The following is a 25,934-nucleotide window of genomic DNA, read 5'->3' on the forward strand; positions in this document are numbered from 1 at the left end:
GATAAATAACTTTTAATTAGTATTAAACATATCTGTTTAAAAATATAATCAGCTAAGATTAAAAAAACAGTACAAATTTTTTGGTCAGTATTTATGATGAATCAGTCAGTATTTTTTGAAATAAATGTTCAGTATTTTTTGGTCAGTATATATATAGTTTTGGGTCAGTATTTTAAACAAATGGTCAGTATTTCACTTTAGTTTTGTCAGTATTAAAATTAAAATTGGACAGTATAAAAATTAAAATTGGTCAGTAAAAAAAGAAAATTAGTCAGTATAAAAATTTAATTGGTCAATATAAGAATTAAAATCGGTCAGTAAAAATAGAAGTTTGGTTAGTACTTTATTTATACACTTTTGAAAAATATTCGATCTCCAAATATTTAACAATATCGAAATGTGATCAGTCTCTTAGTAATGCTTTAGTAGCTTTTTTTGGTCTCCCACGTTTTCTTTTAATAGGAATGTCTTTTGCTGCCAGTGGGAGTTTACAATACTTCATTTGAATTGCAAAACCAACAGTATGTTTGCACATGAATTTCTTAAAGAAATCTGGACAACTGCATACATTATGTGACCAATTTTCTTTATTGTTGATCATAGTTAAGGTCCAGACCTTAAAAGATTTTTTTTTGAATTAATTAAAAGTCTTCCATTTCATTTCTTTGATGTAATCTATTTCTGTCTGAGTAGCTTTTATTTCATCATTTGCAGGTAAATAATATTTGAAGTCTACTTAGCAAATAGTTGAAGAAAACCTAAAAAGTTAGATAAGAGCGTAGCACATTAATATTGACTGTCAGCCATCCTTTTTCAAAATTTTTTTATTTAATATCACCTAAAACATTTTTTTTAGTAGAGAAAGAGAGGCTATTGCATCTTGCTACAACTCTATCCCCAGATACAATCATATTATGCCTAAATGGCAGAGTAATATTTGGTGTTGCAGAAGAAGGTAAGCAGAAAATATTTTAACATAGTAGTTTAAATGCTTTTTTAAAATATTTACAAGAATTTTATTCATAAATATTTAAGCTTTTAATTAAATAAAGTAAGAAATAAAACATCTACACAGTTTACTTAGCATTTTATGATTTACTTAAAAGACATTTTCTAATACAATAAGTTATAAGCAAATTGATAACCACAGTTTATAATGATGTACTATAATTATGTGTGTATAATGACACTAAGTAACAAGAGTAAACACTTTCTAGTTTCTTTTAAACAAAAGTTTAAAACAAGATGTTTTTGTTTTAAACTTTTGTTTAAAATATTTGTTATGCCATATTTTTCAAAGGATGGAATACAGATTTTTGATCTGTAATTGTATTGATATGTGGTACTGAGTTCATCTTTATCATATATGAAAACATATTAAAATTGCTGCTTCTATTTAAATGATTCTTTTTATTTCTACACTAGTCAGGGTCCTAAAAAAATAAGCTGTTAGTATGGTATACTGGGTATGCCTCCATTAGGGATATTGCAATTGCCTTGATATTTTCAATATCAATGAGTAATAATAAATAGATCCTGGATTTCATCTTTTTGTTACCAAGCAGATGATTATTTTCCTATTTGCTCCCTTTAATGTTAATGTTAATTAAAGAGTCTCAACAAGTCAATTTCAATAATTATGGGTTGCAATAACAATCAACTGCATGAAAGTTCAGTTTTTCAGTTGCCATTCCCATAAAGTCTTTAAAAATGCCACAAATGTTCAGAGTTGAGTTTTACTCAATTCTAAACATAATTTAACAGTTGAAGAGTCATAGTTTAAAGCATCACACAAACAAAATTTATATAAAATACACACACAAGATACAATACAGAAGGTAATGTTAAAAAAAGGTCATGCATCAGCAATATGCTGCCGTTTAATTATCATAGCGAATAAAAAGATCACAATAATTCTTTGTACCGAATATTTCTTTTCTCTTTTATCTATGATTGTTCAAATATAAATAATACTAAAGCAGATATTTAAAAAAATAGGAAAAATAAATTTCCAATCATATGCTAATAACAAAAATTAAATTTTTAAAAACATGAAGTAAAACAAATAAAACTGATCGCAAGTTTAAAAAACACAGTTAAAATTTTAACAAAGAAATATAATAAAAAGTAGCAACATTATTCATTTATAAATACTGTTTAGTTCTTTTAATTACGAGTAATAATTTTTATTTACTGAACATTTCGATTCAATTCAAAGAAAAAAAAAACAATTCAATATTAAAAAACAAATGGGATGTATTAGTTTTTATTTACAAAAAACACATGTTAAAAGTAAACAAATGAACGGAATATACGTAGTTAAATCTAAAGTCACGTGAGCAAATAGAACGTGTGAATAGGTTTGCTAGCAAAACTATTGAGGTGTGAGACTTGTATAAAAGTTTGTTGATATTTTTTATATATTTTACTTGTCATTATTTCGTATTTATCAAGAAAAGTATATTTTTGATTTCTTAGTAAAAACAATTATGAATATGTTGGTTTCAAGATTTTGACATAATTTTAAGAATTGATTTAAAGTCTAAGAAAAAGGATATATTTATTTATTGTCAAACTTCATAATGACTCTAATGTTGAAAGAATAATTTTTAAATGTTTGATAGAGAAATGTTATTGATAATATCTTTCAAAGTTAGTTTCTTAAGAAAATGTAAAAAAACAGCATAAATGGGTTGACTTATTTTTCCTAATTAAATACAGTTCAAATATTTTTGATATATTGAAATTTATATATTGTAAAATGATTTTGTATTTTAAATATATGTATTGTATTATTTAAATATTTGTTGTCTATCACATCCAAATAAAGATACCATGAACATGAATACAAAACAAATATCATATGGACTTCATATTACAAGGCTAAAGGCCGTGTGATATGAAGACCATATGATATTTGTTTTGTATTCTTGCCATCAAACAACCTTACACAACCATTGTTTGTTTCTTTCCACTATTGGAAATAAAATAAAAAAGATTTCGAGTTGGAAGCAGCAAAACTAGCAGTAAAACTAGCACCAAACAGCTTTACCAAAAAGTTCAATTGCAACACTTTTAAAACAATTGTTTTCATGACTGATAGTCTAAAATCAGGTTTTAAAGTAACTGGGATCTACCTGTTGGATCAAAATCATGTTCTCAAAAGATTTATAATTGCAATCAACGGCATGAAATTATAAAATAGAGAGTTAATGAAACTGTTCTTGAAAATCTTTGTGCAGATTGCTACCATGAAAAAGTGAAGGTGCTCCTGGAACTTCATCTGAATCAAAACACTTGATTTGGTAAAATAAACAAGGAAAAGTAAAAGTAATAGAAAAAAATATAGAATTTTTTAAACATATTTATTCTTAACATGTTTATTTTTAATAAATGATTATACATACATACATACATACATACATACATACATACATACATACATACATACATACATACATACATACATACATACATACATACATACATACATACATACATACATACATACATACATACATACATACATACATAACATATATACTTAAAACATAACTCAAAAATGTTTCAACTGATTTTCTACTATATTTAGTTATATCTATGTGTTTTAAAAATATAACAACTGTGTAATGTTATCCATCCCATGGGGTGGCTTTATACAGCTTTTAAATGATAAGAAAATAAGGGTAATAAAATAATGTTTTTCTCCATGTTTACCATCACACATTCTAATTTGGTTTACTATCATAGTAATCCAAATAGATAGTAAACCAAATTAGAACATATAATTATTAGTAACATTGTAGATACTCAATAAAACTAAAAACTCTGTGTTAAGTCACCTCATTTTATGGTAAAAAAGGTTTTGCCTGACCCAGTTTCCAGTAGAATCAATTTCTTTTTTTCATTTATGTTAACACTTGTCAATCATTTAGCTAGTTATTGCTAAAATGAAATTAATGTTCCTTTATCAACTTCATTACTGGCTATTTCCTCAAACCTTATTTAAATGTCTTAACTGCTATCAGTATTTTTCATTTTGTTATTATTTTCTTCAAATTTATTTTAGAATATGGTTTACATAAAGAATCTTAGTTCTAATTTAACCAAAGCTATAGAGCTTTAGTTTAGTCAAAACTTTATAGGAGTATTGTTCATATAAAAAGAGTAGTTACAGGCAATAATATCACTGTAAAATTCCAATTTTTAATTTAATCAACATTTTACTTGCTGATTCAACAACTTTGTCAGAAACCATCAAAAACAAATACTTTAGTGTGAATATTAATATTCATGTAAAAAGGTTAAGCTATAACAAAAAGTTTTTTTTCTTAAGGTTAAATACAAAATATCTTTTAGTTTTTCATTTGGCAAACCCTTTAAAATACATGACTCATAGATTTACTGGAATTTTATATTTTCAGCTAAAGCATGGAACGTTTTGCTTTTTTGCAGCAAAACAAAGATAAAGTTTTACAATGACTGTGAAAAAGTTAAAATTGTTACCATGCTATCAAACAAATTTTTTAATATCATTTTGGAATAGATAAGAAGAATTTGAACTTAAAGGAATTAAGAAAATAAGTTTAACTTTGTGTTTTGCTTTTAAATATTTTTTTTTTAATATAATTTAAAAAAATGTTTTCAGTTTCACTTTCTGTGTTTTGATTGCATTTTAAAATCCTTGCTTTTAAAATTATTTCTTAAGGAAAAGTCATTTTAAAATTATTTCTTGAGGAAAAAGGCTAATTTTATTAAAAATAAAATTAAAATATATAGGTATTAAATTTTTTTTTAATGGAATTTTTCTTTTTAATGGAAAAAGGTACCTAGTTTGATACTAGTTTTTATGCCTTGTTTGAATTCCTGACTTAAACTTTACTATTTGTTTTGGTTTTCATTTTATCAGAAAGTCAACTGACCTAGTTCACATGAGAAGACCTCTCTGATCATGAAACTGCTGGTCTAACACTAGATATAAGGAGCTGTCAAAGATTGATTTCTAGCTACTGTTTCTAGCCTATAAGCATTTTAGACATCTAGCTATGGTATTTTTTAATGTTATTTTTCTTATAGAATTCACAGTTTTTCCATAAAGATGTTTTTATTTATATATTTATCTCAAAATATAATTTTTTTTACAATAGTTATGAACACAAATTATGCAAGTTGTCACTGCCATTATAAAACAAGCTTTCATTTTAGCTCAAAAAATTGGTATTCAAAACAGCCCTTTCCTTTTAATTGTAGGGTCCTAAAGATGTCATTTTTGAATTCCTTGAGCCCAAACTTGCTCTTTAGGCTCAAATTTTTACTGAATTTTTTTTTTACTCTGTAAATAATTTATAAATGATATAAAGATTAACTGTTTCTAAAGTATAAAAATTTCAAATTTTGTTTTATTTTGATGATTATGGATTGACTGAATATAGATGAATTAAACCTGGGCTGCGGTAGTTGTGGAGTATGAGTCAAAGTCCGAGGGTTTTTGGGGACTTCTAGAATCAGAGTCAAAGTCATTAAAAATGTACCAACTCTGAGCTATATGATCTTGCATAGTGTTTGATATTTCATTAAAACAATTTAAAGTCAAAATGAAAGCAAGTTTGTCAGCTTATCTTATCAGCTTGACAGCTACTAGACTGTTATAGTAGTATTACTATACTAATATTATTGTAGTATGGTTGGTACAAAATTTTTAACATTTTTGTTACCCTTAATTTTTCATAGTTGTTCAAAGCTTGTATTTTGTAATGAAAGAAAAATAATAAATATTTGATCTTAAGAAATGAAATGATAACAAAATATGTGAAAATACTTTATTAACTTATTTATTCTGTGAGTGTGATTTAACATTTATATATTACCAAAGGCTATTACTGGTACCAAAACCAGATAACAAGTAGCTAATATTGCTAGGCTATAAGCTGCAGCCTACAGGTTAGTGTATCATTTGATTTAAGTTTTCATTCTGTTTTCTGTGATCACCACAAGCTGGTTTGATTATTAACATTTGCTCATGAACATTTAAAAGATAAAAATTGATAATGGCATGTGATAATAACTATAGCTCATGGTGTATTTATTTTATTATGATTTTTATCTACAAATACAGATTTGGTTACTAACTTTCTATAGGATACCCAAGTATGCCTAATTCTAAAAAACTACAGTGGTATCTAGCTACAAGTTATGGTGTAAGAAAGTTTAAGAAATATCCATTTCTACTATTGCATGTGCTACAAACAGATATCATTTTAGAAATTATTGTTAAGTACTATATACCATAGATTCTTACGTAAAGAAGTGTTGGAGTCGGAGTAAGAATGTGCAGAAAAGGGTGAAGTTGGGACTTCTGTCATTTGACTCCACAGTCCTATATGAAACACATTATTGAACTGCATAAAGCTTTTAGGTTGTTTCGTTTAAAAACAAATTATAAGCTTTGTCATTTGATTTGCTAGTGGCAGGTTTTTTTTACTATTTAGTTTAGCCATTGCTTGTTATCTTTTCCTTATTGTACTTTTTTGAATTTAAAATAAACTTATACTTTTTACAAACTAATGGAGGATATCTGACAATCCTATATATTTTGAGCTCTGTTTTTAATGCTTTAAGTAACAATTTAGTTTATAAAACATTTAACTCATTTAAGAATTTTTAACTAAATACAACATTCAAATGTAAACTGTGAATGTAAAAAAAACTTTTTAATATGCGAGCGTGATAAAATGATCGCACTTTCAGTATGTTACCCAAGGTTGGCTAATTGAAATTAAGAAGTCTTTTTACTTTGTCTGCTTTTACCTAGAGAGTATAATACAAATTTTAATTTTATTTAACCCTACCTAGTTAGAATAAAAAAATTTGACAACTGAAAAAGAAACTATCAATTAAAAAATGCTAATGCTTTTACTTTTTTTTTTTAGGAAGAATTGAACGGTTTTTCCTTGCCCCTGAGTATTCTACAAAAAAGAAGAGCATAGCTAATAATGAAATTGAAAAGGTTAATTGGTTTTAAATAAACTTTCAAATATATTTCTTCCATCCATCCTTTGAATTGTGAAATTTTTGTGGACTTTCTATCTAATAGTGTATGATTTATATGTGACTTATGATTGATGACTCTCCTATTTAATAAAATTTGAAAATAAAAAAAAAAAAATTACAAACAAAAATTCAAATAAAAATTTTTCAGATGTTAGTTTACTCATTGGGAATGTCTATTTTGACTTCTGCTGAGAATGAAGCCCCTTCTACCACTGTAAGTAAATTATTTTCTTGGTTAGTTGCAATTATAATTGGGAAATTTAAGATTTTTCAAGGAAATTTACGAAGAGATTCTTTTAGCTCATTTTCTTTTTTTTATGTATAAATTTTGTTTTTGTGTGTGTAACTTTTTGTGTGTATAAATTCTTGTGTGTATAAATTTGTGTATCTACTAATAGGAGTTTGCATTGAGTTTTGAGATTGAGTCACTGATATGTCAAATGGTAGAAGATACTTCCCGACATCGAGTGACAATACCTACCATTATACAGGTATAAGAAAATGTCTTTATAACATTTTTTCCCAATATTTTTGTGATCATTTAGATTTTTAGATTACAATATGTGTAGATAAATATTTGATTAAATTAGATTTGTAAGCAGCATGTTAATATGATAACATCACAAAGATGTATACAAAGTTTGGCAGAAGAAATCGTTGGACCATATGGACTAGAGGTATTTAAAAAATATTTAGTCATTTATGCATTTATTCAAATCATCATCAGTGTTTAAATTTTCTTTCTAGACATAAATTTTTAGTATGTAAATAAATCATCAGATCATTTTTAAGCTTTTAAAATCAAGTCATACTATTATTTGTCCTAACAATGTTGTTTTTTTAAAATATGTTATTATCATTTATCATTACTCTATTTGCCAGCAGCTTCCAGAAGAGACACCATTAGTTCTACCTAATCCAAATACCTTACAAGAAGAGTACAGAGAACATCCCTTCGATCCAGGGCCCCAAAATAAGAAGAAAGAATTAGAAGAAATTGAGGCTTATTTGTTTTCCAAAAATATTATTGAAGATAGAAGCTTTGAATTTAAAAAATGTTATCAGATAAAGTCTGTGGAAAGCTTAGTTCCATTACACCATCCTTTAAAAGTCAATGCAAGCACTCAAGCAATATCAATTGACATTATGAAAGAAGACAAAAAGTTTGATCAAAGCATATCAAAATTGTCCCCTAAAACAGCATGGTCACCAAGTTTTTCAGCGCCAGATTTCAAAGTGTTACTTGATCTTAGTGAGAAGTTGTCATGTTTAACAAATTCTGGATGCAGTGATGAATCTATTGATAAGCACAAGTCTTTGTGCAAAAGCTTTTCAAGTATGCCTATGTTAAATGGATTAAGCAGAGAATTGAAACAAGGATCATCAATTAAAAAAAATCTTTATAGTGAGTTATTTTTAAAATCAAATGTTAGATTATAAATTCTATGGTTTTTCTAAAGATGTTGCTTAAAAAAAGATCTTGCTAAGTGTACAAATGACAAGCGAAAAATAGACTATGCTGCTTTACAAAGAATTGTGTGTAAGGTTTTTTGCATTAGGATTTTTTTCCTCTGAATGCTTTCTAGTTGTTCAAAACTGCTAGGAAAATATACATTTAGGTTTTCACAAAAGTGAAGGAAAATCTCTTAACAATTGTGCAAGTTCATCACAGAACTCACTACTGAGAGGTGCTTACATGTTGGATAGTGAGCAAATGAAATATATGACTAATTGCTCAATTAATAGGTGATTTTTTAACTTTAAATACTTTGATCTGCATGATGGAATAAAAATTTCAATCAAACAAGCAACTAAAATTTAGTTTTTTTCATTTAAATATTAGAAGTAGTAGCTTTGGTTCAATATCGCTAAATTCTGATAATGGTATCAAAACAATGCTGCACCATTCAACTCAAACTAATGACTTGCATAACTTACAGTGTATAGGCCTGGTAAGTTAATTTTTAGAGTACCTGTTGTGTTGCATATTTGTTCTTGAAGTTTTTTATAAAAGTTTCTTCCATTCAAGTTAAATTTGGGACCTGAGTTTGTTCAAGTTGCTGCTAATCCTGACATAGCATTTATTGATATTTCTCCTGTAAGTAATATTACTTAAATGTTTCCTTAAGAATGTTGTTAGTATGTGGTTTAAGTTTTACTTTAGCATATTTTAGTTCTCTCATATTAAAAACAAATAATTGACACAGTAATAGTTTTCAGCTTACAGAACACTGTTTTAAATTATAGTTAGCTGCAATTTTAAGAGTAAACTGAGAATTTGTAAAGCAAAAATACAGAGCCAGTTTTTTATGTGTGTGAAACAAAGTTTTTTTTCTGTCACACAAATTTTTCCAGGAGATATTTTGCCACCACCATTTAATCAAGATCAGTCACCAATTCTTTTGTGAGCTTCAAAAACGTTCACCAGTTATTAGGAGGTTACTTAGTGTTGAGGGTTTTTTTATTATCATAAAAAATATGTTTGTTTCTAAATAATAAAAAATGTATTTAATCAAAATAATTTCCATCATTTGCAACAATTCTCTCTCATCTTCTTGGTAACAAATTCCATTGTAAAAAAGTATTTCTGATTTTTTAGCTATCTAGCATTCAAGCTAAATTTTGACTTCATCAAAGTAATTAAAATGCTCTCCAAGTGAATGCTGTATTGACCAAAAAAAATGATAATTTGATTGATCAATGTCTGGTGAATATGACAGGTGGGGTAAAACATCCCATCAAAATTCTTCAAGCATTTCTTTTACACATTTTGCAACATGTAGACAAGCATTATCGTGCTGAAAAATTACTTTATCTTGTCTTTTGGCATAATCTGGTTGTTTTTCTTTAAGAACTTGATTCAATGCGATCAATAGTTGTTGTTAGTGTATGTCTGTTATAGTTTCTCCAGGTTTTAGCAGTTTATAATACACCACACCACTTTGGTCCCACCAGATGCAAAGCATAACTTTCTTACCATGGATATTTCGCTTTGGTGTAGATGTTGGCACTTGACCAGGGTCACACTAAGATCTTATTGGCATCGGATTGTCAAAATAGATCCATTTTTCATCAACTTTTTTTCCATGTAAAAAAGATTTTCTTTTATACCTTTGGAGAAGGTTTTTAATCATTACCAATCTTTCCAAATCTCTATCTTTCAATGCATATGGCATTGATTTCTTTTGATTAAAGAATAAAAGCAGCGCATGTCACAAATGATCTTCTAAAGGCTCAAAACAGGTCATTTTTGGTTAAAAAAAATTACGTTTTTGTTCAAATCTACAGTTCAGTTGCCCCTAAATATTAGCCAACTGTTTCAAATGACCAAAATTGTAAGGACTAGTCCTTACAATTTTGTAAATACCCCACTAAATACACCTAATTGATTGTACAGAAAGATTGTCACTGTTTAATGATTAATTTTATTGTAATTTAATTTTTTAATTTAGCCTCGACTTGGTCCTTTATCAAAAGGAACTCGACACATTAGCATTATACTTCCAAATTGCCAAAAAGTTCAAACTACAGTTCAAGTAAAGATCTTTTCATTTATTTATTGAAATACACTAGGGTGCCCTCAAAAAATTTTAATATGAAGTAATTAATAGGTTTGCTTTAATTTATCATTAAATTACCTAGAAAGGATAAATAGGACTGATAAGTGTTATATTAAGTTAGAAAGCTAATTGATTAACTCAGAAATTAAAAAAGTTTTAGCATTTAAATTATTTTAAAAATTAATTAAGAGATAAATAGCCATCAAAAAAATTGGCAGACCTTAAATTTTTAAAAGCCACTTTAATTGTACCACCTGAAAAATAAGTTAAGAAAAATTTTTCCATGTGTGCTAAATTTTTCCATGTGTGCTAAATTTTTGATCAGCACTCCATATTTAATGTTAGTAGTTACATTAAATCAGGAAAATGCTCAACACCACAACCTAAACATGCACTTATTACATAATATGCACATCAAATTTAAAGTACAAATTAAAGAAAACAGTTGTAGAATTTTTTAGCCAGTTCAAATTGATGCCCATTTTCCATCCAAAAATTGCTAATAATATGAAGCAAATGTAGCAAATAATTTCCTTAGGAATCTTATTGCATTCTCTATCAATCTCTACATTCATTGGTTGAATGTTGCTGGTGTTAATAGCTAATCCCTATGTTTGATAAGTCTTCACAAAAGTTGAGTTTATTCCATATTTTACATCTTATATTTAATATTAGTATTTTATTTATTAGTTTATTCCATATTTTACATCTTATATTTAATATTATTATTTTATTTATTAGTTTATTCCATAATTTACATCTTATATTTAATATTATGTGTTTGTTTTTGAACAATTTTAGTTTGTTACTCTTTTAACTTGAAACTTTAGGTGGAATCTAAAGCTAAAGAGTTGTTTGACCAGATATCATATCACTTTCAAATTAAGGAAACAATTTACTTTGGATTAACACAACTACAAGGTAAAATATTTAAAATAAATTTCAAAAGAATTTTTATTTTATAATTAACTTTCTAGATTAAATAATCTTTATTATTCTAATATTTTCCTTATACTTAATCGTTTATTTGACTTCAAGGTGATTTTATTTTAAATGTCATAGCATTTTCACTTTATATTAAAAAAAGTTTCCTGATAGGACAACAAATGACAAATCAAAAATAAGCTATTGTATTAATAATTATTTGTAGATGAAGATTATGTTTTCCTTGATCTTGATTCAAAGCTATTAAAGTATGCTCCTACTGGGTGGAAAGATGAGGTAACAGTTAATTGGTTGTGTTGTGCTAATAATCCTAAAACTTAACACTTAAAATAACATCCAGAAATAAATGACCCCAAATGTGGAAAGATGTATGAACAGTGTGTCATTTTTTTATATGGCTAAATAATATTTGTTAAAACAAATAGAAAACACAAATGATAAAAAAAGTTAGCTAGAACATTAAGAATTCTTACTGTATATATTTTCCATTCATCAAAAAAATTGAACTTATTTTTGAGGATCAAATAAAGTTTGCAATTAAATTAAAGCAGTATAAAAGAAAAGTACAGTTTTTAAAAAAATTAATTCCTAATATCAAATATTTCTTTTCTTCAAATTATTGTAAAGCGTTATCACATTAAGTATTTGACCCAAATGAAAGATTAATTATTTTAAGTACTGAATCTACATAAGTTGAGGTTTATTTATAATTTATTCCTCTGTTTTAGTGTTGATATGATTAATTTTAGAAGTCAACTAAGAAGTTAGAATTTGTATTATATTTTAAAGTCAAGTTCTTTGTATCCAATCCTTCTATTTTGAAGTAAGATTTAAATTACAAATTGTTATTTTTTTTAACGTAGATTTTTTATTTATGCTTATATAAATACTAATAATTTATTTAAAAATACTAAATGAATTGTCTAATAAACTACTAATAAATACATTAAACATTTAACTAGACAAAGTATCACTCGCCATCTCTACTATTTACAAGTTCGACAAGACATCTTAAGTGGTTACACACACTGCTCAGATGAAACTCTTTTCATTTTGACTGGTCATGCTCTTCAAGCAGAATATGGAAATTTTGAACCAAATTATAGTTTGTCAAAGTACTTTCAAATTGAACACTATTTGCCAAAAAGGGTAATAAATTTTATACACTTATTTTAGAGTCATTTAGTATTTTTATTGCATATAAAAGTTTTTAACATATTTTATATGTAAAATACATATCAATATAGTGTTTTATTTGTAGGTATTAAGTCGCATAAACAAGGCAGAAATATGGCTCTTTCTTTTGTCAATGCACAAATCAAATTTTGGCTATTCCAAAGAAGCAGCTGAGTTAGAATATTTAAAAGAAGCAAAAGAGTTGCAAGAGTATGGTGTACTCTTTTACCAAGTCTCGCGGGTTAGAAATTTATAAGAAATGATAAATACCAAATTTTATTGATCACTTAAGTGCTAATATTGGATATCAAGAAATAATTTTTTTAACTGTATTACTGAATGCAATTTTTTAAATCCTAAATTATTTAAATAATGAATAGTGCATATTATTTTACAGATAGTATTAATAGTATTTTAAATTAATGTTTATAGTTAAAAATTCAATGTTGATTTAAATAAAATCTTTTAATAATGCATTTTTGATTTTACAGTAAACAATTCAAAGTTTTAATTTAATGATATATAATTTACTTGTTTATAATATATCTTTTGTTTGCTCTTGATATTAATGTTTAGTCAAAGAAAGTAAAAAATGATTATGTGTGGTTTGGGATTTGTGTTAAAGGTCTCATTGTATTGGAGGTAAAGTATTTATGGTTGAAAAATTTAACAAATGGTGTCAGTTGTTTACTGTCTATACAATTTTTCTGTTACTTAAAAACTTACTATTCCAGTTTTTTTTAGATTCTTGAACCTTGCTTTTTCATTTAACCATTTAATTGTTTTTTTTTTCTCAGCCCAAGGGTAATTTGCGAGCTGCTGTTCACAGACAATCTTGGGATCTTATAAAGGAGTTCAATTTTGAGGTAAATTTAAGAAAACAAATATAAAGTTTTATTTATAGTTCATTTCTATGTTAGTGATAAAAGAATGTTAATATTTGTAAACTTTCTTATTAAGAAAAAAAAGTTTGTGGTTAAACCAAAAAATCCCAATGCAAATCCTAAAATGAAATTTTACTCTAGTCATTATAGAAGGTATATCTTACTTGATATCAGTCTAAGATTTACATTTGTTTTTATCATACTACATTGTGTTCAGAAACTCTTTAAATATGATTCATAATTATTTTTTTTAAAAACATTTTAGGTCAAAATATCTCTTTCAAATATGCCAATCATTTCACCGGTTTCATGCTTTTAATCAAATAACTGGCCTAGGTAAAAAGGTTTAAGCAAAAATTACATTCTAATTTATAGTTATGTTCTGTATTATTCTATTTCTAAATTATTTTATTTAGAAAAATTACTTTATCTATTTCAGATACTGTGCAATCATCATCTTTCAATATGCTTCCCCATAGTGGTCCAATCAAAGTTGTGCAGATTAATAAAAAACCTAAAGAGTCACTTGGTTTAACAAGTTTTAGTAGGCAAGATTCTCAAATGTCTGCAAAGGAAGTTTTTATCAAACACTTAAAACCAGACAGTGTGTGTGACCAGAGTTGTTCTTTGGAAGAAGGTTGAAATTAGTAAATTTTTTTCTTTTACTTACAGTATGTTTTAAATTTGAAACTGAAAAGAGTTTGAAATAGTTGAATGATTGAAACTTTAAGGCTTAAACTCAGTTTAAATTCAGTATTTTATCTTCCTGAAGGTGATAAGATTATTTCTGCTCACGGGCTACATTTGTATACAGCTAGCCTGATAAAGGTATTGATGCTATGCAGTAGTCTGAACCTAATATTGAGTTTTTAATTCAGAAAAATAATGAAATGTCAAAGCATTTGTAGTTTATAGAAATTCTTGTTTTTGTTTTTTTTCTCTCTCTTTGAGAGTTTACTGAAATAAGAGAGATTACTAAAATTTATCTTACTTAAATTATCATCTTCTTGTTTTATCCTGATTGTTAATTTATTACTAGTTGAGTTACATATCACTTTTTTATGTATTTGTTTAATATAGTTAGCAAATAAAATAAATAATTTAAGTCTATATTTTTAAATATGTGTCAACTAAAAATCCACACAAACTTTGAAAATGTATACCTTTTTGACAGGGTTATCAATTTTATTAATTTAAAAAGCATAATAACAAAAAGCTTGTATTTTACAATATGAACACAGTCAGCTCTTGTGAAAGTACCTGCCCCAAGCGTGATTTTAGTTAGTTTTTTTCATGCAATACGTGATTCCATTTCTTAGTGTGCAGAGATTTTAAACTTTCCAATTATCTGCATACAACAATCCTTTAATTTTAGTCTGAATATCCACCATCAGATGCAATTTTGGTACATTAGCAGGATTTTTATCTCTCTGCACATATTCAATTGCATGCATGGTAATTGAAAAACAAGAGAAAGTGAATGCTGCAAAAAAGCAAGCAATCTATGAAAGTAAAAAATAACTTTTGCTAATATTTGCTTTATCTTTTGAACTTGACCTCATTGGGATCAAAAGTATAATATTCTGAATTGCCAGAAAAATCTGTGTTTTTTTAAAAAAACACTGATTTTTCTGATTTTTGTTGATAATTTTGGATATATACTGCTGGGAAAAAATGAATCTTTTGGCTAAACTACACTGTGAAATACCATTCTTCTTATTAATTAATTTCTATACGTTTTATGTTTCTTAGAAATTTTTCTTGCAGTCTGACCACTTCTGACTTTTCATTCTAGTCCTGTATTGTTTTCCTCTCATCTTTGTATATCGTACATGGTCGATTTTGGGACATTTTCCATGCGAAAGTGATTAATAATAAACATTTTGTCCTCTTTAGGATGCAAACCTAAAAAACATACATTTTCAGAGTGCCTCTTGATTATTCAAGCTTTTAGACATATTTGATTAAGTGCTGAAAAAATAAAGACTATAGTATATTGTAGAGGATTAAATTTGCAGCGTAATAGGTAGAATTATAAAATTGTAAAACATTGTTAGACATATATTGAAGCTACAAAGTTTTTAACAGTATATAGTGTTCAACAATGACATAACTAATGCTCTATGTTATTGTTTTCAGGTAATAGTAAATTGCTATCAAGGTTTCAAATTTCACATCTTAAAAGGCACAAAGAGACTGAATGGGTACCAGCAAGTGAAAAATTTGACAGCATGAAGCTCAAATTTCTAGGGATTAATTTTATTGATGAGGATCTTCAGAGCACATACAGTGAACGTGCAATTGATGGTATGAAGATATCTTTACCCTTTTTAATTTTTTCCCAAATAGCTCATTCATCAAAAGGTTTAAATTATAAATTAACTTTAATTTGACTAATCAACCTTCCTTTTATTTTTTAAAAGCTTATCATTGAACCTTTAATGAATATAATTTTATAGTACCCACTACTAAAATAAAAACAGATTCTCCAGTTCAATTACTTTCAACTTTACTGCATAAAGATTTTTCTCATAAAAGTTGCCCTATTGACCAACAATTGTCTGAAAAGGTTGTCCTGCAAAACCAGTTTTACAATGAGGCATATGTTTCATCAGCTGAAGGAAGCATATATTCGGATTGTACTGAATCTGTGTATAAAAAAGATGAAAACTACAATGGTTTAAAAAGAACTTCAGGTTTTATTGATTTGAATAACATTGGAAAGATAGATAAGATTGAAAATGGAGAGATTGAAAACCAGCTTAACATCTCTGTTAATAGAGAAGAAAAAGAGACTTTAGTTCACAGTGAGAGTTTAACAAAAGAAACTATAGAGGAAGTTGAAGTAGAATTGGAAAAAGCAAATGGAACATTTGGTATCAGTATTGTAGTGAGTCTAAATATATTTTTAAAATGTATATCTAGATTTTTTTAAAAGTTATAATAAAGAGAGAGAGAAAAAAAAAAGAAGAATATCTAAATTGCATTTTGGTGAATTAACTTTAAGTATTAACAAAAAAATTGTTTTTAGCGTTTTTAAAAAGGTTTTTCTAACATGTTTTTGCAATGCTATTTAAACACAAACAAACAACTTAGTTTTAAAAAGAATGTAAATTGGTGTGTTAAATGTTTTGTAACTTGTAATAAATTTCTTGTTGATTTTGATTAGGGAGGTGTGGACTCAACTTTACCATTGGGTGGTATCTTTGTTAAATCTTTGTTATTTGGCAGTGCAGCTCATTCAACAGGAAAAATAAGAGAAGGGGATCGCATTCTTAGTGTTAATGGTATTTCATTGGAGAATGTGTCTCATATTAAGGTGTTTTATAATTGAAATAATACTATTACATAATTATAATCAAACAACTTCCAAGGTTAATATTAGCAGCTCTGTTATCACTTTAAAATATATTTTGTATTTTTGATTTAAATATACAAGAAAATTAAATATAATAATTAATTGACTAAAAACTCAAATTATTTTCTTGTAAATGATAAATTACTTTAACATAAACAGGCTGTTGAAATATTGAAACATTCCCCTGCACAAACTACAATAGTTATTGATCGTGGTATTGTTTTATCTCTTGATCCAATATCTGACCCATTGAACTCAAAAGAATCTGTTTCATCAAAAGATTATGTCTTTGAAGTTGAAGTTAAAAAAAATGCCAATGGTTTAGGGTTTAGTTTGGTTGGTGGAAAAAATAGTGATCCTGTTTTTAAAGGTAAGTAAAAAAATTTATGTAATTTGATTTTTTCTGCAAAATTGCACTAGTAGCATAATTGTTTAATTAATAGAACATATAAATATATTACTTTTACTTTATAAAGGTTTACTTGAAATAGTTTAATGTAAGAAAAAATTACAGTTTTCTGAAACTTGATAGTGAGAGATGCCTAAATAGATTAGATTATTGTTTATATTTATTTCTTAAAAAGTTTTCATAAAATTTTGATTTCTTTGGTTTTCAAAAGCATAAAAAAATGTCCTACTTTGGAGACTAGGGGTAGTTGGAAAAAATTCCATTTTAAAAAAAATTAAAGTTGGCTGGAATTATTTAAAAATAACTTTGCAACAGTAATAAAAATTTGGTACATAAGTTAGTTTTGTTCCATGATAGGCAAACAAAAGCAGAGCCATCATTTGTATATTAAACAACTATGAGCACTTATCATGCCTGTCTCATCAATATTGTAAATATCAGTTACATTTAAAAAGTTTTTAAAATAAAAAACCTATATTTCCAAGAATAAAACCAGTTGCTTTTACAAGTTAACTGTGTTAGTTCAAAACCATGATAAGAGAAATATCTGTAAATAATACTGTATTGGGCAAGATAATGAAAGCTAAAAGTTGGAACATATTAACTTTTTTTTTTCTTTTTTGCTTTTGTTATTTGAGATACATCTTCTTGAATGGTTCTTTTATGTTCCAATAACAGCCTAGATTACACTGTTCCTATAGACATTTATCAGAAGTTTTAGTATTCCAGAGGGAATAAAAACAAAACTCTAAGGGATTTTACTATAAATTAAGGCTATTACATGTATTTGTAGTAACATGTATGTTATGCATGTTTAAGATCTACTTAAGCTAAATCTATGTGCAAATATGATAATCCATAAGCTTTTCCTATGTATAAAAAATGTCTTTAGAATTTCAGGTTATTTTAGAGATGAAATTTGTTAAAAAAAACAAATCAATATGTTGTATTGAAATCTATAGTCCCTATAGATTTCAATACAACATGTTGATTTAGATAATGTATAGACTATGCATTTATAAACCTACCTATAAAAAGTACTTTAAATTTAAGTTGTTTCCATAAACTCTCATTGAATTCACATCAGAAGGTTGCACAATAGTTTTTTTGTATCAAACCATGCTTTAACCTTTTGATTTGTGTTTGAGCTCATTGTCTTGAAATATCTGCAAAGTCATATTTTCATCTTCTTTTTTTCTGAAGTTGCAGATCTGCCAATAAACCACAATTAGTTAATTGTGGCTTATTGGCAGATCTGCAACTTCAGAAAAACCCACAAGAAATAGCACAATCTTTGTGGCTAATTCATGTCGTCTCTGCAAGCAATGACAATACCTTCAAATTGATCATGCAGAATGTCCATCATAGCATTTACTGTACAGCACATATAAATGTAGTGCTGAAACTACATGTTGTCCATGTCCATATTTTATAATTTAGGCCAAAAGAAATTCATAGCTAAAAAGATCTCATTTCAAAAAAGTACAGATCAATTATTCTGCTGGCCATAAATTTGCACTAAACAGTAACTTTTTGCGGATGGATTGCTAATTGGTGAATCTCATGTGGGTTGGTGTTGTCTTTTATACAGCAATTTTACTTGTTAACATATTCATTCATCCAAATATATGCATCGTTGATGAATTTTCAGTCAAAATTGGCATCCTCTTCTAAACCCTCCATGTTCCAGTCAGCAAACAAACAGCGTTGTTTATTTGAGTTCCTGGATAAGTTGGATCTTGTACAGTTGCAGACCCATATCCTGACCAGGACCAATTTACTTATACTAATGAATACCCATTTTGATAATAGTTTTATCATTTGGAGATGCTCAATTGTTTAACTTGCCATCACTGACAAAAACCTAATTTCACAGGTGTTGCTAAAACAAGATTGCTGCAACAGGTTTTCAACATTAACCAATCTCTATTAGAAAATCGTTTATATGTATTTGTCTATTATACATTCTATGCAATAGAATTGTCCCAATCCAGAAAATTTTGAAAAGCACCCCTGAACCATCAAACCTTCCAATAGTGTACCTTGGCTGTAATCATTTTCCAACTCGCATTTTATTTACCATCTGAACCTTTCACGTTAAACTTCAACTCATCTGACCAAAATACTCGTTTCCACTGTTCTACTGTCCAATTTCTGTGAGCCTTTTTCAAACTTTAAATGCTCAGTTCAACAGTTTCTTTGGTTTTACATTTATTAAATAATCATTTTATAACTGTTTTTGACATTTACAACTCAATTTACATAGTTCCAGCATTATAATTATTAATGATTTTTTTTTGTTTAAAAATACTAATATATTTATGTGCCATTCTAATGTCTTTTAGCTATAGTTTTACAGTAAGTTTCTACTAAACAAGATTTGTAGTGTTTTATGTAATATAAAAAACTAATTATGAAACTATTGTCTTTCTTAATTAAAACTCAGATTTGAAATGAACGATTTATGATTAAAGTGTAGTGTTGTTCTTAAGTTTAACAGTGTTAAGATAAAGATTTCTTTTGTTTTGAATTGTTAATATTTTTATACTATTTTGTATTAATACAAAAAACATTTAAAAGATTCTAGGTAAATGAGTAAAAAACAAAAATAAATACCTCATTTATTAGCAAGTGTATCTAATATAAATTAGAAAGAGTATATCTTTAAGTTAAAATTGTTTTACAACTGTTTTAAAAGTTGTTTCTTAAAATTGTATTTTATTTTAGAGTTCCCTTAGTTTTGGAGGGCAGTGTAGCTTTGAAAATGCATATGAATAAATTATTTAGTAATATTAACTAAAAACTCTGCCCTGTAACAGATCTATTACAACTTACTGCTGTTGCATCTTTAGTTTTGGTCTACCCTACAGGATAAAGTGGTTAAATTTATATCTTCTTCTGTATTGTGGTATTATTATTTATTGTCTCTTCAATATATACCTAATTCACAAATAAATGGATTTATTGTTGTGCTAAATCCATATACTCCCCTGACCTTGCACCAGTGAATGAAAACTTTCAACTTTGGTATCAGTTTTGCCCAAAATTGAATGCAAATTTTTGTTTCTGCAACATTCCACTTGTTTTGTTTCAGCCAAAATTTCAGTTCAAACTATTGAACTAAAATTTTGATTAGGAGATTTTTTTTTTCAAGTTTAGATTACTTGCTTTTAATTTAGTGTGGGATGATTTTCTAATTAAATTGTGTTTTATTTAATTATTATAGTTGTAGTAATTTTAATTAGAACCATGTTGCATAATTGATTCAACTTATTATTCTTTAAGTGAACTTTAAATTAAAGTGTTACATGTTCTACTTTTTTTTATATATGTTACATACTGATTGTTTAATTACTATGTGTCCTCTAAATGGCTACAAAAACAAATCTATTTTATTTTTCCAAATATTTATTTTATCAAACAAATTTGAATGATAGATAAATGTCATAGGAATGGGGTTTGTGAATGTTGTTCAATATAACCACCATCCCTTTCCAGTATTAATTGAAGGCGATCAATAAATAGAGAAGAACTGGTCTAATATAATCAGTAATTAGTAGCTGGGCAGCGTCTGATAATTGAGTGTCTAAAATTTCAAGTGTTAAAGGTGCTGCAGGCACTTACACCAACTGTTTTGGATTTCCTTAGTACCAGAAATTACAAGGCAATAAATCTGGTTAACGTAATAGTCAGAACTGCAGGAAAAAATGGCTAATAACTCAATCAATTCTAAAGATCTTTTTTGAATTAATGGCATATTTTTCTTTATGTGCAAATAGAGAACCATCTTATTGGTATAGTGCTGATGCACACTTTCAAATTTAGACCACATGGTGCTGCAACATAGATAGCTGTCACAGTAAATAGTCTGGGTTTCCATGAAAAATGGTGGAGCAATAATTTTACTGGAAAAACCCACCCACATCCAAAACTTTTGTAAATTAAGTGACTCTTTGGCACAACTGTGAAGATTCATGTCACTCCAAATAAAAGCGTTCTTTATGTAAACAGTTCCATCTAGATGGAAATACTCCTCATCTGTCCACAGAGCTTTATCTAGATTATCCAACTGGTTTTTTAATTCCCTACAATTCCTTTCATTTTGCATAATCATTTGGGTGCGTATTCACCAAACTTTCATAACTTATGCAGCTGAACTAAGGTAACAGAAACCGTTGGTTCATTTAACTATTTGGTATTAACTTAAGCAAAAAAACTAGTGTTGTTATCGACTTCGATTAAATCGACTAAAAGTCGACTAGTCGAAAGTCGAAATTAGTCGACTTTGAAAAATCGAATAGTCGATTTAATCGACTATGAGTTTCCTACTAATCGACTAAAAGTCGATTTAGTCGGTTAATCATCCTAACATCCTTATTTCTATTTTTTCACTTAATTTAATTTTATCAATCTTTAATATTGTTATGATGTTGACCAATGAGTAAAGGAAGTCTTTATAAGTAGTTTATCTTGTAAATATAAATTATTTATAAAAATTGAGCCATGCAACAGTGGGCTAGGGGTGAGCAAAACCCCTCAAAACCAGGATATTGGAGGAATTGGACCTGGGCAAGAGGTTGCCAAGGTTTGGCTGAAGTGGTTCAATCGTCGTTGGACCAAATCTGGTAGGAAGAGGGAGAAGTTTTTTTATGGACAATTGGTACTGGTTGTTGGAAGAGCTGTAGACAGTGGAGAAGATGAAAGTTAATGAAGGAGGTAAATCAAATATAATATAGTTACAATTTGTTTTTAAAGTGATTAAAAACAGATAATAAACAGATTGTATCAGAGGATGTTGAGCTAGCCAGCATAGCACTAAAAGAGTCCTTGTTCCTCACCTGCCTAGTTCCCCTACAGATCTGGAGCAAGGAGGCATTTACCTATATTTAAACATACAAAATGTCCCATTTTTATTATAAAACTGTCAAGATATCCAATGACCCACCCTGAAATTAACACCTGTGCGGTAATGACCACTCCTAGAGACCAAGTAAATGCAGATTTGAATTCCTCGACCCCAATTACCAATACTTTAACTGAATTAAATATCTGACCATTGAACCTAATTTGCTGTATCACATAAACTTAACTCTTGGCTCACAGTATGTAGCACCACTTCATTAATGTTTCCTTTTTCTCATTATTGTAACCAGTTGATGCTTTTAATACAAAATGTTAAGTAATGTGTTATGGTATTCAATTAAGGATGCGAAAACGTTTTGCAAATCTGCCACACCCAAAAAAGTTTAACCGCCTCATCTGCCCCGATCTGTTTTTAATTAATAAATTTTTTTGTTAATTATTCGCTTTAATTGTTGTGAAAAATGATATAAAATGCCCATCAGTGTTTTTATTTTTTTACTTTGTGATAGTAATTTCCATTTTATTTTGTATGTTTATTCGATTTTAATTCATCTTATAGATTAGATGAATTAAAATTGAAAAAAGAAAACGCTCTTGATACAGCAACAGCATGTGCTATTATAACAGTATCATACACCTAGTTTATTTGTTTACTCTCTTAAAGTTCTAGTTTTTTCATTGTGTCTAAAAAATAAATTGTCAAGCAACATTAAAGTATATGATTACAATAAAATTTTTTATTCAAATATTTCGACTAAATCGACTTTTAGTCGACTTAGTCGATTTTAAAAATGTATTAGTCGGTTTTAGTCGACTTTGTAAAATACATTAATCGATTTAGTCGACAGTCGAATAATTTCAAAGTCGTAACAGCACTAAAAAAAACAGCTGAGTTTATTTTTTTTTTTAATAAACCACGTTTTTGTAATTTAAAAAAAAAAAAAAATATGAACTATGATCGTAATTCTTAGTAAGACGCATACTTTTTTTACAGTTTTGAACTTACACCAAACTTACGCAAAAAAAAAAGTTTAAATAAGCTCCCTGGTTTCAATTGATGGCACACTGTTACACACAGTTTAGTAGTTTATATAAAAACCCTAACAAATAATAATGAAGATATATATTTTTGCATGTTACATAGGTTTAGTTTTTGTAGTGACTTATGGGACACTGTATATGCAAATTAATTATTTTGTTATCTTAGCATTCATTTGTTTTTCAAGTTGCGGCCTGTTTCAGTTTCAGTTTTGGTTTCAGTTTTATTTAAATTTCAGTCATGGTTTTGGTTACAGATTTACTGAACCAAACTTTCAGTACTAATAGTTTCTGCTGCAATGGTTTGCTACCTTGCACTGATTTTTATAAGGTTTTCTTGAAACAAAGGAAAAGTGACAAATTACTGATACATGGCATGGTAAATAGTATACCTTTTTTGCAGAGAGTGTCAAGAAGTTTTGAAAATGCTCTATATTATATACTTTATTAGTATTTTCTTTTTGTAAATAGAAGTAGTTATTTAAATATAGTTCACTCATAGTATATGAAATATTTATTCAAATTTCTCAACTTTACATATAAGTTCCAATTATGACTATTAAACATACATGTGTTGTATTATTTGATAAGTAAGATAGCGGTTAGTTTTTCTTTTAAATGTTGTAATAGTTTATCTTTTTTAATTTACCTTATTTTTCATCAACTTATTAAGATAATGAAGCAATAATACATGACAAAATTTTTGTGCAAAATATTTGAATTTTTTTTTTTAACAGTTTTGGGGGTGCTGAATCCAAAAACAATGCCTACTTTGAGTAAAAATTATTATACTTGATAAGACTTTTATAGACTTGCTAAGACCATTTATTACTTGGTGCTAAGTTTAAAAAACCATGTTTGGAAAAAATCCAATGACATGGTGCAAGGAGAACCATCAGGCTTTTGTTCCTATGCAGACATTTAGATATTCAGAAATTTTATTCATTAATAATGAGGAAAATCATTTCACTAAGCCAATAATTTAAATTTTTTTCAAAATGTTCTTAAACAGAAGTTGTGAAGTGTTAGCAAAAACTAGATGTACTTTTCAAATTAGTTGGATTATCTGTCACACCATTTCAAAAACTTTTTTGTTGGATTGTTTAATCAGTGAGCATAATATTTAGTGAGCATAAATCAGTGAGCGATATTGTGAAATAATAATCAGTGAGCGATATTGTGATATAATAATCATTGAGCATATTGTGATATAATATTTTGTTCCTGATATGCACTTTTTAATCTCTGACCTTATGATCCAGGAATGTTGATGATTAAAAAAATGTATTCTCAACAGCCAATAGAGATGAGTGGGATGTTTCGTATTGGAGATGTTATACTTATTGTTAATGATCAGATAGTTGAGGGTATGACTCATCAAGAAGCTTTATCTGTCATCAGAAATGCTCCAAGAAATGTTCGACTTGTTGCTAAGAGACTTCCAGAAAATGAAATACCTAATATTCTATTTGATGATAATAAATCAGTTTCTGCAGATAATCTTTTGGAAAATGTTAAAGAAAAAGATGTTTTTTGTTAGTTTTTTTTTACTTCCTTATTAATATTTATTTCTTTAACACCTTTACTAATTGTCAAAGTATGGCATGTTAATCTCATTCTATTGTTATTTTTTAGTTGGAAGACAGTGCTCTGTAAAAGTAAAAAATATTGCTAAGGAGCTACTTCAAAATATTGAGTGTAGTGGCACTGAATCATTCAATAATTGTACTTATTCCTCAGGCATGGGCAGTGATACAGACGAACCATTAGAAAGTTTATCTTATTCTGAGGTAACTGCAAATACCTTCAAAATTTTATCTAAGCCTAATAAAACTTGTAATATTGAGCTTAATCTTCATAATGCTGGATTAGAAGAGGTTCTACAAGAACCAGTTCAAAGTGCAAGTTTCTCAAGCTATTCTAATTCTCCATTTCTAACAAGCAGTCCATCGATAATTGAAAATAAGCCTTTAAAGTTGAACAAATCTAAAAAAAATGATTACAAGGTTAATGACCATAATATGTTTGTTCCATGTGTTACAAATCAGGAGAATGTAAATTTTGGTACACAAAAAAAGCAACCTTATGATGTTGTGTTACTTTTAGAAAAAAGTGAAAGACTTATTGAAAATACTAATAGTAAAAGTGATGTTGGTATTAATTTTAAAAAACAAGATTATCAACCTATGAATCAAACATTTTGTGTTAATAAACATTTTATTGACTCTGAAGCAGTAAATGGTTATCCTAGACATCGTCCTGAGAACAAACATTTATCTTATCAGCCATTGTCTAAGCATATGAATGATATCAACGATTCAGTCTCTTTCTCAATGGGATCATTTAACTTATTGAAGCCAGCAAAGCTAGAAAACCAATCTTCAATTCATACCTCTCCTGCAGTGTCTGTTGTACCATTACCTGGTTCCCCCATGCTGAAACATTTAGAGAGGTGGAAAAGAGAATCATCTACAGAAAGCACTTCCACAAAACGATCCGAAGGAATATCATCAGTGGTTTGTCTTTTTAAAGTTTTAAATCTGAATCAAATACAGTGATATTGCTTTTTATGTAATTTCATGAAATTGTGATAATTTAAAAAATTTTTATTTATGAGATAAGATAAAAATTATTATTTGTAAGATTGTATA

The 25,934-nt window shown here is 27.6% G+C and overlaps 2 protein-coding genes across 16 annotated transcripts in view; both read left to right on the forward strand.

Annotated features, from left to right (window-relative positions):
• LOC149890990 (uncharacterized) overlaps nt 1-25,934 on the forward strand; it is a 198,628-nt gene that overhangs the window by 24,257 nt on the left and 148,437 nt on the right. The window lies entirely within an intron of this gene.
• LOC145202148 (tyrosine-protein phosphatase non-receptor type 13-like) overlaps nt 1-25,934 on the forward strand; it is a 42,151-nt gene that overhangs the window by 7,574 nt on the left and 8,643 nt on the right. For 2 of the 14 annotated variants that reach the window (XM_090080792.1, XM_090080784.1), the window contains exons 2-26: nt 857-955; nt 6,930-7,006; nt 7,199-7,264; nt 7,449-7,541; nt 7,641-7,727; nt 7,936-8,455; nt 8,670-8,796; nt 8,894-9,002; nt 10,503-10,586; nt 11,441-11,531; nt 11,761-11,831; nt 12,305-12,378; nt 12,518-12,704; nt 12,817-12,972; nt 13,308-13,373; nt 13,529-13,597; nt 13,692-13,768; nt 13,881-13,951; nt 14,055-14,252; nt 15,755-15,922; nt 16,075-16,505; nt 16,785-16,934; nt 17,133-17,343; nt 24,546-24,818; nt 24,919-25,799. In XM_090080792.1, coding sequence (XP_089936918.1) covers nt 7,199-7,264; nt 7,449-7,541; nt 7,641-7,727; nt 7,936-8,455; nt 8,670-8,796; nt 8,894-9,002; nt 10,503-10,586; nt 11,441-11,531; nt 11,761-11,831; nt 12,305-12,378; nt 12,518-12,704; nt 12,817-12,972; nt 13,308-13,373; nt 13,529-13,597; nt 13,692-13,768; nt 13,881-13,951; nt 14,055-14,252; nt 15,755-15,922; nt 16,075-16,505; nt 16,785-16,934; nt 17,133-17,343; nt 24,546-24,818; nt 24,919-25,799 — 4,260 coding nt within the window. In that variant the 5' untranslated portion in view covers nt 857-955; nt 6,930-7,006. Of the gene's footprint in view, nt 1-856; nt 956-2,359; nt 2,383-2,994; nt 3,331-4,909; nt 5,049-6,929; nt 7,007-7,198; nt 7,265-7,448; nt 7,542-7,640; nt 7,728-7,932; nt 8,456-8,669; nt 8,797-8,893; nt 9,003-9,079; nt 9,149-10,502; nt 10,587-11,440; nt 11,532-11,760; nt 11,832-12,304; nt 12,379-12,517; nt 12,705-12,816; nt 12,973-13,307; nt 13,374-13,528; nt 13,598-13,691; nt 13,769-13,880; nt 13,952-14,054; nt 14,263-15,754; nt 15,923-16,074; nt 16,506-16,784; nt 16,935-17,132; nt 17,344-24,545; nt 24,819-24,918; nt 25,800-25,934 lie in introns of those variants that run through there. The other 12 variants (XM_090080787.1, XM_090080788.1, XM_090080781.1 and 9 more) reach the window with 12 other exon arrangements.

This window comes from Hydra viridissima, unplaced genomic scaffold, assembly GCF_058129835.1.
Source record: "Hydra viridissima isolate aposymbiotic clone 2 unplaced genomic scaffold, HvirCarnegie_v1 scaffold_3, whole genome shotgun sequence".
Lineage (NCBI taxonomy): Eukaryota > Metazoa > Cnidaria > Hydrozoa > Anthoathecata > Hydridae > Hydra > Hydra viridissima.